The sequence below is a fragment of the Echeneis naucrates genome, chromosome 3 (genome assembly GCF_900963305.1).
Source record: "Echeneis naucrates chromosome 3, fEcheNa1.1, whole genome shotgun sequence".
Taxonomy (NCBI): Eukaryota; Metazoa; Chordata; class Actinopteri; order Carangiformes; family Echeneidae; genus Echeneis; species Echeneis naucrates.
In genome coordinates, this window is record NC_042513.1 from 3,285,792 (window position 1) to 3,301,903 (window position 16,112).

General features: G+C 41.7%; 1 protein-coding gene across 1 annotated transcript in view; it reads left to right on the forward strand.

Moving 5' to 3' along the window:
* phlpp2 (PH domain and leucine rich repeat protein phosphatase 2) overlaps positions 1-15,575 on the forward strand; it is a 28,712-nt gene extending 13,137 nt beyond the window's left edge. Inside the window, exons 6-19 of the mRNA XM_029498090.1 lie at positions 1,755-1,909; positions 3,574-3,720; positions 4,072-4,302; positions 5,877-6,079; positions 6,191-6,251; positions 7,154-7,249; positions 7,896-8,051; positions 9,022-9,222; positions 9,582-9,744; positions 9,845-9,975; positions 10,211-10,324; positions 10,906-11,100; positions 11,215-11,446; positions 11,552-15,575. Coding sequence (XP_029353950.1) covers positions 1,755-1,909; positions 3,574-3,720; positions 4,072-4,302; positions 5,877-6,079; positions 6,191-6,251; positions 7,154-7,249; positions 7,896-8,051; positions 9,022-9,222; positions 9,582-9,744; positions 9,845-9,975; positions 10,211-10,324; positions 10,906-11,100; positions 11,215-11,446; positions 11,552-12,838 — 3,372 coding nt within the window. The 3' untranslated portion in view covers positions 12,839-15,575. The remainder of the gene's footprint in view (positions 1-1,754; positions 1,910-3,573; positions 3,721-4,071; positions 4,303-5,876; positions 6,080-6,190; positions 6,252-7,153; positions 7,250-7,895; positions 8,052-9,021; positions 9,223-9,581; positions 9,745-9,844; positions 9,976-10,210; positions 10,325-10,905; positions 11,101-11,214; positions 11,447-11,551) is intronic.
* The last annotated feature ends 537 nt before the right edge of the window (positions 15,576-16,112 follow it).

Consider the following 16,112-nt stretch of genomic DNA (forward strand, 5'->3'; position numbering starts at 1 on the left):
CCGCGAATCTGAGATTTGACGTTGTGATCACAGTTGCCTTTTGACTTTTGTGTTGTCCTTTCAGAAGCCACCTGTTTGAGTGCGTCTGATTGGCTCAGCGGGGGAAGACTCTGGCAGTGTTTTGTACTGATTAAATAGTGTCAATTCACGTAGTTGATCTTTTTTACTTTTGTTGAGTACACAACATACGTTTTTACAATGGCTCTAAGCAATAGAGAGTTTGTTGTTGTGTCACTGTGTAAACACATTTTTTGTATTTGTGTTGTATACTGTTTATTTGTCAAGTAATCATGCCAGTTTTACTCAGCTGCTCCTCAAAAAATTCATTGTTTCTGTTCTGCTTAGCCCGCTTTGCCTCTAATATCCTAAATAATAATGATTGTGCTGCAGGTCCTTCTTGGAGCTGAACGGCCTCCATGAGAGGTTCTGCTGAGGTAGAGCCAGCATACAATTAGCCTTGGAAGGAGAAAGCCAACAAAACAAATGAAAATCCAATTATTTGCAGTTTCATGCGAAGGTCGGGACCTTTCTCTACAATGGTGGTATGGATTACTGGGTTAGAGCTGCCTGTTAGTGCATTGTGTTTAGGCTGAGGATAGGTTTCTATGGAGATCAGGGATGGTAATGACAAGGGTTTTTTGGTGGATATGGGCCAATGTTTATGCTAGATTTCATAAATTGTAAGAGAGAGGGAGAGAAAGTATTTTTCTATTTTTTTCTGTATGTGAACGCAAATCAACAAGTACATTGGTGCTTGTAAAGTGAGCATGCAGGATAAGACTGAATACTGGAGGTCTGAATATGTGAAATATATCCCCACAGATTAGTTGCTTTTTTAAAACGTATTATGTTATGTTGGTCTTATGGATAATTAGCAATTAGTGCAGTAAAATGAGAGGGAGAAGAAAAATAAATGTTGTTTCCCAAATGACAGTCACTGCATGGGAGAGATGTGGGAAAAGTGACCAGTTGCTCAATTTAAAAAGTCATTATCTTCTCATGTAATTATCTCCCTTATTAGCTGTTCATGTACAAATGGGATTTAAAAGCTGACTCAGAAAAGCTACAGTGTTGACAGGATCTCAGAAAAAAAAAAAAAAAAAATCACACCTCACATGTTTTATCTTCTCTGCATTGAGTCTAAATAAAATCCACAGAATTCTCCTCTTCACACATGAAACCATTAATGCTTTACAGAAGAGGATTAGGGCCTGTATTTGACTTCTGACTTTAATCTTGGATTTCTGACTTTAAACTCAGATGTGTATTTTAAGGAGCTCATAGCTCCCTATTACGCCAACAGCAGTCTGCTCCCTGAATTCAGACTCTCCTATGTTAATTACTAATAGTGAGGATGGAGAGGAGTTGCCTTTTTAAAATTGCTGCTAGGTGAGTTGTTTTGTGGGAGATGAACTGTTTTGTTTTTGACATCTCTAAAAGCAGTAACATGATGTCACGCTCTGCTGAGCAACCGTCCCATTTTCTGGTTTGCTGCACAGTCCGCAGCCCTGTATTTGTAGTCAGGGGTTACATCGGGCCGTGTCTGTCTGGGGCTCAGCCCCAGCCCATAACCATAAACCTGCTCTTCTTATTCCCCAATCTCCTTAAAAGCAGCATGAGCAGATGAGTGCCATCGTTCCCGACACCTCTCATGGCATAGAAATGTATTGAAATTGTGTCCTTCTGTTCTTATTGTTGTTTTTTTTTTTTTTTGGGTATTCATTTCTTTGGCATGTGCTTGTATACATCCATAGGTGGTGTCTCAGACAGTCAGCATGGTGGATCTGTCCTGCTACAGTCTGGAAGCAGTGCCTGAATATCTGTTCTACAGCCAGGACATCACCCATCTTAACCTGCGGCACAACTTCATGAGCCTGCAGGGCCCTGGAGGCCTGCTTCACCTGCCCAGGTAATCCGACACCCTGTGCCTGCAGAATTTAGACTTGGGATGGAACAAAGGAAATGATCATTCAGTTCAAGACAGGAAGTTGTTGGAGTTGTTGTTGTAGAAATTTTCCGTCTTACTGAAATTTTTTTCAATGTTTAAAAAAAAAAAAAAAAAAATCTGCAGTTTGGTAGTGCTTCACCAATGAACTTTACCAACTTTACCAGAAAAAAGCTCAGCAGTGTTTTTATTTATTTATTTTAGTTACTATCGTAGGAAGAAAACATAGCTTCAGATAATAAACAATGAGTTAAAACTCGATGGTAATATTGGATTTCTTCATTACGACAGTGCTGAGTTGTAAATGCGGCTGTTAAGCTGCAGTATGTTTCTCACATGTATTCTTCCATAATCACCAACCAATATTCCAGCTCCTTAGCTGCTTCAGGGCGACACGGTGACATGATTTTTCTGATGGTCTTTATGTAATCATCACATCTCTTGCCCATCACACAGCTTTTGATCCTCTTTGGTTTATGCCAGATACATTTATACAGATTTAAGCTTCATGTCCACTCCTGCCCAGGAAACTTAAGCTTATTCAAACAAGCTGGATTTATTGGTAGATGCAGTGCTTTTAAGTATTAATCATTATCATTAATAATCCCCAAGCCCTAAAGTTCAAGCGTTAATGGTTGGCTAGTTGTGTGTGCTATGGTATTACTGAATATATTACTTTATGTAATAGCCAGTTGTACTGCTTGCTAAGAAGAAAATTTCCATTTTTGTGTGTTGCGTTCCTTTGTCTTTGGTGCTCTTTCCTTTTTGCTTGTTTATTTAGTAAGAGGAAGTATAGATTAAAACAAATGGCCTGTGTAAAGGTCGAGGACAGTGCACGTTGAGGACAGTCTCATAGGTAGAGGACAATGTAAGTTGAAGACAATGTCATAGGTTGAAGACGGTGTAAGTGGCAGACAGTGTAGCTAGTGGACAGTGCCACAGGTGAAGGACTTTGTAAGTGGAGGATGGTGTCGTAGGTCGAGTACGCTGTAAGTCGCACAGCTAGACATCAGGCGGACAGGAAGTGAGTGATCTTCATCACACACAGTGAAGCAATCCATGACAACGCGAACACAATCGTTTCTTATCTTCTGTTTTGTTTTTGTTTTTTTTGAGGTGCTTTTTAAAATGTCTGGTGTGACTCATGTCAACACTTAGAAGTCCAAATCCCAAATAAAAGCACACATTTCCCACTGTGGACCTGCAGGGAATGGATCTACAGTATCTGTTCACCTTCAGTTATTTATGATTGCATCTTCTTTTCTGTTCATACTTTATTCTCATACATTATCCAGCTGTGTCTCCTGAGGCTTAAAGACTGCTGCGCAGCTGAATGAAGCTAAATTGCTAGTGCTCTTCTGCCTAACTGAATATTCTACCGAGATATATAAAGAAACCTATTTACCTTTTCTTTGATACAGGCACAGTGCCACATCAATCAATTGTTGTCGGATATCAGAAGACTCATTCTATAACATCAGACTAAGTTATATCACAGATATTATACTGTCAGTTGTCGTAAATAACATGGGTTGAAAAAAACAAACCAAAAAACATGTTTCTATTTTTTGATTTTTCAGACTATTTTAGGCGCTGCAAACCCATCGAGCTGTTCTCTCTTTGTTTAGGTTTTCCCAGCTGAGGAGCCTGAACCTATCTCACAACCGTCTGGGAGTCTTTCCTGAATGTGTGTGTGAGATCCTCACATTGACTGAGCTCAACCTCTCCTGTAATAATCTCCACACTGTCCCGGTGCAAATAGGCAACCTTCAAAGGTGCGGCACAGTGACACTCAGTATGCATCCACAACATGCACGTTTAACACAGCGCTTAGAAGCCCCCTTGATGTTGTGTCTGCACAAAGTAGATAATTATAGCAGCGCATGAAAAATAATGAGTTCTTGAAACAAACCAGACAACATGAGAAATGAACAAAAAAATAGATAATTTGAGAAGAGTGATATTCGAAGATAAGTTCAATGAGAAATAATAACATTTTATGTTTTGGAATAAGATTTATTCAGGAAGCTAAATAAACTGCAGAATGTTGCTCAGGAGACAATGGCCACAAATGCCAATAGACACAAGCTCTTTGAAGTAAAGAAATCCAAACTTTCATCCTGCAGCTTGCAGACTCTGTCCTTGGATGGGAACCATCTCACCTCACTGCCTGAAGAGCTGGGTGGCCTGTCCCAGCTCAACAGCTTAGGCTTCTCCTTCAACAACTTCTCTCACATCCCTGCTGTCCTGGAGAGTTTGAGTGCAGTGGAAAAACTGGCCATGGCTGGGAACAGACTGGAGAGTCTGGAGTTGTCCATTCTGGCCAGAATGAGTCACCTGAAAAACATTGACCTCCGGTAAGACGCCAGTCAGCTCTCAGACCCTACATTCTTCTTCTTTTTGATCTCTCCTCTTTGTCTTTGTCCGCTCTCTATATCAATATATTGGTCATTTTGTGGATAAGGCTGGCTTTTCATGTGGAATCTGAAACGGGGTCCCTAATGCTGTCAGTTATTTAGTAAATAGAGGCCCAGGTGGGAAATATTCCTGCACTTCCATCTTTCTGTATGTAGGTCTTTTTTTGTTTCTTTTTCCATCAGTGACAGAAAAATAAATGTCCTGACTCAAAGACCAGTCTGAACCTCATTCTGCAGAGTCCTCTTACTGTATCATTTGACATTTATCTATAGATGCCAGGTGTGCTAAACCCAAGCCTAGCTTGCTTCACAGCTCCACAGAAATACAGTTATACATAGATGTTGTTTTCTTAGTAGCTCCACGGGTACATCTGGGGGTTTAAGTGTCTTGCTCAAGGGGGCCTCTCTCTGATGTGGGAGGGAAAATATCTACTCATTGATTTTCCAATCAGTCTGAGGGTCAAACCAGCAACCACTACTCCACCCACAGCCAGCGAATAATTCAAGTTTGGGAATTGAAGCTGTGGTTTGGCAGTGGCAAACTGTATTTATGAGGGCAAGGTGCATCTGTGGTGGATCAGTGGGGTTTGCAGCTCTCGTAAAAGAAAAGTTGTTGTTTATTAACAGGATGGATGAGATCAGAGAGAGAGTCTGGGGTTCAGCACAGTGTCTTTTCTGACAGTCACGAACCCTGAATCTCTTAAGTTTTTATTCATGAGAACTTTTTTATAAAACGAACACAAAAACTTAAACAGATGCTGCAACCAGGCTCTATTGTTTAACATATTAAATATCTTGGTTGCTGAGCAATTGGTGCAATGTTTTTGATGTCTGCATTTTCAGACACACACAGACCTCCATGTTATTTTTTCCACATGGACCTCACAGTTGAATTGAATAGGAGAACAAGTTATTTCCTCTGGCTGCTTTTGTACTTCCAAGCTCCTAAATGACACGCAAACACTAATTAGATTTTCATCCACCATCCAGATTGCTTATCCGTCAGGATCCCAGCATTGGGTGAGGGTGGGGAAACCCTGCATATGCCCCTGCACACTCACACCTATGCCAATTTAGAGTCACCAAATCACTTTATTTGCATGCTGGGAGAAAACTAAAGGACCTTCAGAGAACCCAGGCTGGCACAGGGTGAACATGCAAACATGAACCCACAACCTTCCAGCTGAGACAACAGTACTAACCACTTCTATACATATATAATACACTAAACTGTGTTTAATAGCGTACATTCTCCATTAACATGTTTATTACTAATCAGCCCATACTCAAAGTCTGTATTGTGAGTTGTCTCAAAGTGGATGGAACACTTAACCAACTCATATAATTTGAAATTACAAAAACCACAGTACTTTTTTGGCTGATTTTAGCAAATGTGGCATACAACAGTTTGCTCATTATACTGACTATGACCATAACTTTCATCCTAAAGGCTTGTTCATCTCCTCCAATGGGAACAACCAGTAATATTTACTTGTACTGTTTGATCAATGTAGGCTGAATGGGCTGCAGTGGGTGAAAAGTGAGAGTCTAGATGCAGTGAGCCAAGTGACCCACCTAGACTTGCGGGATAACTGCTTGGACGCACTGGACCTGAGCCCCATCTGCAACCTGGAAACCCTGCACTGCCAGCGCAACCAGCTGGGGACACTCACGCTCAGCGGTTTCACACTGCGCATGCTTCATGCCAGCAACAACCGTGAGTCAAAGAGTGTCTGACTTAACCAGCAGCTATTAGTCCCTGGTGACATGTTCATGTGTAAATGGACCAGATGTTTAGCTGCTTATTTCTGCTTTTATCTGCCCACAGGCCTTACAACAGTCAATATCTATCCTGTTCCCAACCAACTGACACACATGGATATCTCACAGTGAGTTATGGCTTGGAATAAGAAGGAGCTGTTGTTGTCTAAAAAAAACATGGTTTAACATTATTTGCAGAAATTTGATATTCTCAAAACCCTAAAATACATGTTATTGTGTTGAAGGGAGTGAAAGGGAGTGAAAGATGAGACCCTCATCTGTCTGAGACTTCTGTCTCTAACTATAACTAGATGGACTTTCTATCAACTTTTGACCCATACATAATATTTAATGCTAATGCTTTATTTCTGTGTTTATAACTGGGTGGCTATAGGCCTTTTTATATGCTCAGAGTGAAATGCTAAGTATGCCCGGATTATTTAGATTTTTGCCTTAAGCAATTTTTCCTCTTCTGAACAAAATGTCAAGAACTGGAAAGATCTGAAAAACGCCCCTCTCCTTACTATCATTACTTTTGCTAAAATGCAGGAAACTACCTTTCCTTCCAATTAATTCATTCATCTTCTAGTGCTTATCCGTTTCCGGGTCGTGGGGGGTGCTGGAGCCAATCCCAGCTCACACTGGGTGTTGGTGGGGTTCACCCTGGACCAGTCACCAGTCCATCACAGGACCAACACACAGAGACAGACAGAGACCAACAACCACTCACACCTACAGACAGTTTAGACTCACCCATTAACCAAAACATGATGTTTTTGGACAGTGGGCGGAAACCCACGCAGGCACGGAGAGAACATGTAAACTCCTCACAAGAGGCCGTGAACGGAACCCCCAACCTTCTCATTGTGGGGCGACAGCTCTAACCACTTTGCCGTCATGCTGCCTGCTTTCCAATTCACAATAGTTTTCTCATCCGAACAGTTAAAAGCAAAAATGACAATTCTGTTCATCTTGACTGTTTGTGTATGTCTCTCCATGTGCGTGACTGTGTGTGTATGTGTTGAGACAGGAACCTTTTGGAGTACCTTCCAGACTGGGTGTGTGACTGCAGAAAAATTGAGATGCTGGACATCACGCATAACCTCCTGTCTGAGCTTCCTTCCAGGTTATTGGCCTTTTCTGTCACTAATCCTGAGCCTTTCCTGCTGAGACTTTATTTTTTCATGCTGCATATTATGAAATTATTCACCCCGCTGTAGTAAACAGTTGGCTGTTTCTATGCAGATTTAGAAAATATTGATTTACACACGGTTAGGCTATTTAACTGCTTACTCTCATGCCAAATTGCTTTTCAAAATGCTCATTTAAAGGTGTTGTTTTGGTTGTGGAACAATGAAAACAACAGTTGAAGTAGAAGCAATATCTATGTCTTGTGGTTCACACAGTCAAACGTTGCCATCCCAAATGACAACATTGATTGATTGAACTATGAGCCTTCGGCGTTGTAATTTACATTTGAATGCGACATCACAAAAGCTTTTTGCAAATGAGATAATATTCCTCTATCCCATGTACTCACTTATACCTTCTTTCAGGGCAGAATAATAATCTGCTCAACTAATCTGTTTTGGAAGCTGTAAATGTCATCAATAGATTAGTTAGCATAGTTTGCCACATCTAACAACTCACCCTCCAGACCCCTAGTGGTCAAGTCTGCTCAGGGAGAAGATGGCCTGAGATTCCTTGGCTTTTTGTTCAATTGTTGTTGTTTTTTTTTTTCTTCTTCTTCTTTTTCTTCTGGCCTCTGACAGACTGCTCAACAGCTTGAGTTTGCGAAAGCTGCTGTCGGGGAACAATCGTTTGCAGAGAGTGCCAGACCTACTTGACCATGTCCCTCTGGAAGCCCTGGACCTCCAGCACAACAACCTTGCTGAGCTCCCTGAGAGTCTCTTTTACAAAGCCTTAAAGTGAGTCACTCAGCCCCTTTTGTGTCTGTGTTTCCTTAGCTGTTCTGTCCTCAAAACCATTTACGCTCTTTTATGAGAGTATAATTAGTCTTTTATCAGCTCTCTTCCCTGCTTAGAAACTTTTACTTGTTTTGTGTTCATTATTATGCTTCAGTAGATAGTGACCAAATTGCAGCTGATTGTTTTGGGAATGAAGTATAGATTGTATGATGGGACTGTGGATTGTAATTGGAGCTTCATTTGCCCTCCTGTTTCCTGTGTGGTAAATCACTTAACACCCATTAGCAGTTCAAAAGCCCTAATGCACTTTACTGCTTCTAATGCTGCATAATGGCAGTAACTACTTTGTGTCTGATGGTTTTTCTGATGTTTCTCAGAGCTGTAAGGGAAAGCAGCCATACTCCAGACCAGTGCAAACTCCATGTCTGATAATAAGTCAGTAACTTAGATAGATAATATTTGTGTGGACACAATGTCTGCAGTCAGAGATATCCTGGACTGACTCTAGTGGAAAAGTAAAATTACCGTCTGGTCATAGTAGGCCTCCCCCAACCAGCCAAGTTACAGGAAATATGGTCACAGGTTCTCCCTCTGAAGTTACAGCATCCAGATCTGATATCGGACGCATCAACCATATACATTTTATTATTGCATTTACATTATTTATGTTTTTACTTGAGCAACTGGAGCCAAGTTCGCTAATATTAAATGTCTAATCAACGCATTTGCTGCTTGTACATACAGTTTGTCGCTCAATCTCAGTGACTAAATACACAGTTTTAAGTAACATTTTACTCTGGTCTTTTCTAAACACCAGCAGTCTGAGCCGTCTTGTGCGTAATACCTCCTGCCCAATATTTTGGAGGTGAAAGTCGCTGTTCATGCAATCTTATGTACATAAGCATAGGAACCTCAGAGTTTTAACTTTATCTCATACTGATCTCTTGTTATTATTTGTCTTTTCCTACAGCTTAAAATACTTAAATATGTCGGCCAATGCACTGGAAAGTATTCCTCCCAGCAGTCAATCAGAAGAGAGTCTCAGCACCCTCCAGGAGCTCTACTTGACTGGGAACAACTTAAATGAGAACTGTGGCGCCCTGCTGGTTGGACACCAGAACCTGCGAGTGCTTCATATCGCTTACAACCAATTACTTTCCTTCCCTGCCAGGTGTGTTATGTTGGCATTATTTATCAACACCAAACTAACTTAAATACCACCTGCCAAACATTTTCTATCACTGATCATGGAAACTGGTGATGATACGGCGGTATTGCTCATTTGTAACCTTTGATTTGCATTGGTGCATTTATTTTCTGTTCTGTGCTTCTGCCCACCACAAAGCCCTTCTTTAGCTCCAGTCAAATTTTGACATTTCTTCTTATTATATATTGCTATTAGTAAGAACCACTGCTTAAAAGGCTACTTCTGTATGCTTGTACTCCACAGGGAAATAATGTAATGATAATTATAATATTCTACTTGTTCTGCCAGCTGGCGTTTTCACTGACATTTTAATGTCTCTTTAGTAAACTGAGTAAGCTGGAGCTGTTGGAGGAGTTAAATCTTAGTGGCAACAAGTTGAAGACTATCCCCTCCACTGTGTCCAGCTGTAAGAGACTGCATACTCTCATAGCGCACTCCAACCACATTACTGTCTTCCCAGAGATCCTAAACCTACCTGAGATCAAGGTCAGACTTGCTTTGATTTTTATTTGCCTAACTGCTGTATATATGTATGTATGGGCACATTCTGGTTGTTTTAGCTCGTATGTGTTTTGCACATTTCTAGCTTGTTGATCTAAGCTGTAATGAGCTAACTGAGATCCAGCTGCCTGACTCGTTGCCTGCTACGCTGCAAGAGCTGGACCTGACTGGCAATAGCAGCCTGATACTAGAACACAAAACGCTCAACCTTTTCAGGTGATTCACAAAAGCCAGACACATTCAGGAAGGTTGCTGGTAACACACTGAAATTGAATGTGAAGTGAATTAACCAGCAACCAACACCTTAGATTTAATTCTATGCTTGTCTGGACACATACTGGAGGGATATGGCACCACTCTTATTTGTGAAACATGTATTGTGCATTGTGCATTCATGCTGTACGTATACCTGTTTCTATGATGTACTCTACTATATTTTTCTCCTTTTTAGTCACATCCCCACCCTAAAATTAGACCAGAAGCCTATCATGACAACAGGGGACTCACAGAGTGCCTCCACTCCATGGAACCATGCTTACTCTGAAATGAGTGGCCAGAGGAACAAGTGAGCACTGCTTTTTCTGCTTTTCCTTGTCTGATATTAGTATTTCCCTAAACTGGTGTAAATGAAACGACTTCACGTCCGCAGCGTCTTCATAAATATGTTTTGCCCAAATAAAACACACAAATATTTATTCAGTATCTTTCCAAGTTACTCTTCTTATTCTATATTCAAGTATGTAAGTTTGCCATTCTCACTTCTGTTATTGTTGATTGGTACATTGGATATACTGTAAATCCAAATAGGATGTTGCTGTACAGACACAAAGTAAGTGTCTACTGCTACGTCAGTATATGAATCACTACGTGATACTTGCCTTGCACTGATGTTAGGCCAGTGAGGGAATCTTTTTTTGTAAGAGTAGCTTTGCTGCAGGTAATGCTATTTGATGCTTGCAACAATATTAAGAGCATTGCTGTTGAGAGCCAGGTAAGCCTGGCTGCTTCTTCAGGGGCCCAGACAACAGTGCCTTTTATTACTTCCTGGCATCTAGCTGCAATGTTGCATGCTGAAGTATGTATGAGGTTTACTTCTGTATGTGTGTCACTGGGTCATCATTAATGTGGGTCTCTTCTTGGGGACAGGTTGTGTGTGTCTGTGCTGACTGTAGACCAGTTTGGAGACAGTGGTGAGGCATGTTATGGAATCTTTGATGGAGACCGTAATGAGGAAGTGCCTCGGCTGCTGCAGTGCACAATGGGAGACGTGCTGTGCGAGGAACTGCAGCACTCCAGTAATGATAATGTTTATATGTGCAACACATTCCTCACCTCACACAGGTAAGACAGACTTTTTAAATTTTAATCCTTATGGGAACCTGTTTTCTGGAGTTATTTCTGTTTTCAAGCTGCAACCTGTTTCTCAGCAGCTTTACTTGTTTTTTAATTTTAAAGGAAACTAGGCATGGCCGGCCAGAAACTGGGTGCATCTGCTTTATTGTGTTATATCCATCATGAGACTTCGGATGCTGGAGGCTACCTCAGCCTCACTGTGGCCAATGTGGGCACCTGCCAGGCAGTGCTGTGCCGGGATGGCAGACCTGTGCCCATCTCTAAGGTTTACAGTTTGGAGAGCTGCACCGAGGAGATGGAGAGAGTTAAACTCAGTAAAGCCATTATCACTGAGGTAAGACACAGCTTTCATGTATGTTGGATTTATTCATATTCAGAGGTGGAAATATTATTAGGCCATAATCTCATCTGCAATTCTAAGGGCTGTTCTTTTTTATAGGATAACAAAGTGAGTGGAGTGACATGCTGCTCTCGCCTGCTGGGATGCTCTTACCTGTCTCCCTGGGTGCTTCCAAAGCCCTGGGTCCACACTAAGCCTCTCTGTTCCCAGGATGAGTTCTTGATTCTTGGGAACCTAGCACTTTTTAAACGCATCTCCTACCAGGAGGCTGTTTGTACTGTGCAGGCTGTGCGAGACCCGCGCGCTGCTGCCAAGAAGTTATGTTCTCTCGCTCAGAGTTACGGTTGCAAAGACAACATTGGGGCTGTGGTAGTGTCCCTGCATATCGGTGTGGACAGCTGTACCTGTGAGCCACCAATCTCCACCACTGAACCCCGAAGTCTCCCTCCTGTCCCTATGCCTGTTTCTCTGACACCAGGGCCAACTGACTCAGCCACCCTTTCATCGAGCAGTGGTATTGTCTCTGAATTCAACAGCGAGACATCGGCCTCTGAGGTGGGCAGCGAGGCAGGATCCACCGCTTCGGATGAGCACCATTCCTCTGGCCTTGTGTTGCGCCCAGAGAGACGTTGTAGCCTGCACCCCGCTACGACACTTTGTGGCATCATGGTGCCTGGCTCAGCTGGTCCAGCAACACACCCAGGCCTATTCCAGCGTCAACCCTCCTGTGCTACTTTCTCAAGTAACCAGTCTGACAACGGCTTAGATAGTGATGATGAAGCTCCAGTTGAGGGTGTTATTTCCAATGGCAGCAAGTTAGAAGTGGAGGTGGACATTCACTGCTGTGCTTTTCAGATACGGTCAGGGGTCCCTGAGAGCCATAAAGACTCGAATCTTGAAAAGCGAGGCTCTGATTATACAAATGGCAAAATGCGCAGGCAGAACAGTGTGGTTGTTTCAGCTACAAATGGCTGCCTGCTGGCTGTATGTGGAAGAGAGATTGCAGACCTTAAGAAATCTCCTTCCACATCCAGCCTGTTCGGGAAGAAGCTGTCCAATGGCTCTGTGGTAGCCCCGGAGGACAGCCATAATCTTATTGAGGTGGCCCTTGAGGCTCCTAAGAAGAAATCTGGATATTTTACTGCCCCAGCACAGCCAGACCCTGAGGATCAGCTGATTGTGCCTCCAAGTCTGGAGCAGGAAGTCAGGGAGCAGCTAAGAGGTCAGAGCCCTCTTATGTCTGGCTCCTCTGCAATATCCACCATCCCCTCCTTAAAAGACCCTGTGTGGGATCATCCACACGCTCCTTCATTTACCTCTAACCATTGCCCAGGTCCAGGCTCAGCCCCCATCCTACAGCAGGAAGTCTACGATACTGCCCTCTAGCCGGAGAACACAGCAGAGCGGCAGGCGGCTGCAATTACGTGCCAGTCCAGAGAAGAAGAAGAGATTTTTCTCGTCCATGAGCAATTTTCTAATTCAAGTTGCCATAAAGATCCTTTGTTAGGACAAGACAAACCTGCTTGACCTTGACAGTTGTCATCAGTGATGCTAAAACATTAATTCAAGGTAAAAAGGGGTTGTGCATGGTCTGAGAGTCCAAAAAAAATAGTGCTGACCAAGTAAGTTCATAATATGATGTTATGAAAAGGATGTCTTGCTATCATGGAGCAAAAAAATCCTGACCTGAAATGGGTTACCTCATGTGTTTAAACATGTCAGCAACTTTTCCCTTTACTTGGAAGTCAAGCTGTCTGGCGGTTCTATATAGGATGATGTTCAGTGAGGTTGGATCTCCTCTCCGGGGGCTTTGTGGTCTCTCAGGTCTTGAGGAGAGACCCTCTAACTGCAACTTTAAAAAGTGCCTACTTTGGAAGAATCCGCCTAGAGGTCCTTAGCATCCAGGCTGCATTTGGGGATGTGAGCTTGTTAGTTAAATTTACAGGAGGGGCTGTACACCCACGAGACCAGCACTGGCACAGCTTTTGCTCTCCTCCTCCTCCTGTGGCTTACAAAGGAAATTAGATAAAAGAAAGGAGCATATAATATATTAGACTAGGTGTGAAGACAAAATGCATTATGGTTATGTTTATGTGTGCCATTCCCCCACGCTATGTATGAATCTTCTTTATAGGATAGATTACACTGATCAGCCATGGGACTATGACCATTGACAGGTGAAGTGAGCGACACTGATCATCTCTTCATTGTGTCACCTGTGAGTGGGATATATTAGGCACCAAGTGAACATTTTATCCTCAAAGTTGATGTGTTAGAAGCCGAATAAATGGGCAAGCATGAGGAGCAGGTTTGCGGGGGGTTCCCGGTTGCAACGGTCAGCATCTATCAAAGTGGTGCAAGGAAGGAAAAGAGGTGAACCAACCAAGGCTCACTGATGCACATGGGGAGCGAAGACTGGCCCGTTTGGTCTGCCTCTATCAGCAGGATAATGTGCCTTGTCACAAACCAAAAATGGTTCAGGAATGGTTTGAGGAGCACAACAAGAAGTTTGAGATGTTGAGGTGGCCTCCTAACTCCCCAGATCTCATTCCAATCGAGCGTCTGTGGGATGGGCTGGACAAATAAGGTGACTTAGAAGACTTTGTGTTGGGTTGTCTAACATCTTGGCACCATATACCACAGCAGACCTACAGGGGTTTTCAAGGAGTCCAGGCCTCATGGGGTCAGGGCTGTTTTGCCAGCAAAAGGGCAACCAAAACAATATTAGGTCATAATGTTATGCCTGATCAGTGTATTTCTATACAGCATAGAACAGACTCGCAACTAGCAACCAAATGATGCAGTCTATTTGATCTGCTAACATAAAACTGTTACTGTTTAAAACAATTTCTTTCTAATAGCTGCCAAAAACGATGATGTTGAAGTCATTCAACTCTATCTCTATCATGTATCAGGAATTCAAAAGTCCTTACAAAAGTATAATCTGTGACAGTGCATGATCAAACAATACTGCAGACCTAAATAAAACTACATAGGAAAATAAAATATTAATCTAAATTTAGTCAGATTTATTGTCACTAGATAGTGGAGTGAAGGACATAATTTAATTCAAGTCATTTGAGGAAACCAGTCAAGGCACAAAAGTGAAGTCAAAGGGTACACACAGAATGTGTATGTACTGCAGATTATAACATTTTTACTTTCCATTTGAAATTTTTATTTGAACTGCTCTGCAAGATGTGGTCTGGGCACACAAACTGTCACAAAGGTTGGAACTAAACCCACTGTTTAGAAATGAGCGCACAAAGTATGCCTTGCTAAAGTTTCATATCGCTTTCCTTCTCACTCACACATATTGCATTTGTGCTTATTCCAAATTGGGGCAGTAGTTCTGGAGGACTCGACTCAGAGTGGGCAGCACTGTGAATTGGGGTAATGATATGCCGATTCAGAGGATGTAATCTTTTTCTCAATCTACTTACATGGTGTGATCCCAAGTGTTTTTATTGTCTCTAAATGTAAGCTGTCAAAAATGACATTATTATTTTAATGGTGTGTTAAATGGAAAATGTCACATTGGCCACTTTTGAACCTCCCCACATTGTGCCAAAAGAGCAGGCAGCTTTGCTGGAGCTCCTGCAGTGATAAGAAGGCCAAAGTTGGGTATTTGCTTATTTCAGTGTTTACTACATTAGATGTTTATTTTTTGTTCACATTCCAAATTAGCATTGGTACAGTGCTGGTATTACATAGCATTTGCATAGCTGGACTTTTAAGTGTACCCTTTTAGCCTTAAAGTAACACTACTCATTATTTTTGACAGCAGGAGCTCTTTGTTTCATTCCACTTGTGTTCTGTTTGTGACCAAGGACTTTAGCTCTTGGGGTGTTTTTTATGAAAACAATCCCTGCATCCTTGCATCACAGGAATGAGTGACAAGGTGCTGACTAAGCCTTAAGTGATTGTGAGTGATGTGAGTCTGAATATTATGTTGTGATTTGGAAGTTTCCCCAAGTCCAATAAACACTGTTAAAAGCACTTTGTATATAGAAAATCAAAATTTTCAGAGTAATGTGTATTTGAGTTTAATATATGATTGAGTGTGCAGCCCAACATATCACCTCTTGTCTAAGAATGCATAGCCATTAGAAATGATGATGATGTAAAGTCCCATGGTGTAGTATGAATTAATTCACATTTACTTTTTAGTATATTTTAATATGATGAACATTTCTTATTTTTTTTTTTTTTTTTATATGTGTTTGGTTTTTGATTTTTTTCATATGAAGCTTACTGGGATTACCAATATCCACACCACAAAGAAAGTAATGTGTGTGTAGAACAACTCTATAGCACTATTTGCCAACAGTACCACTACACTATATTTTTAATTATTGTCCCAGGCTGGCTAAAAATCAAGACGTACAGTTATGTTTTTCTATTACTAGATCTGTTATGGCTCTTTGGTTAACACTGCACTAATTGATATCTAACCATCTGGCAAAGCTGAATTATTATTATTATTTGAATAATGATACATTTGGAAGTTTGGGATGTTTTACCTACCTACCTACCAATGAAAAACCATATTTTGTGATAAGGCTAATAATTTATTCTATTCACTTTATTGATGAGACATCTGAAATGCCAAACCCAGGGACACTGCGGCTCTGACTGTAGCCTGTAATCCACACATGGC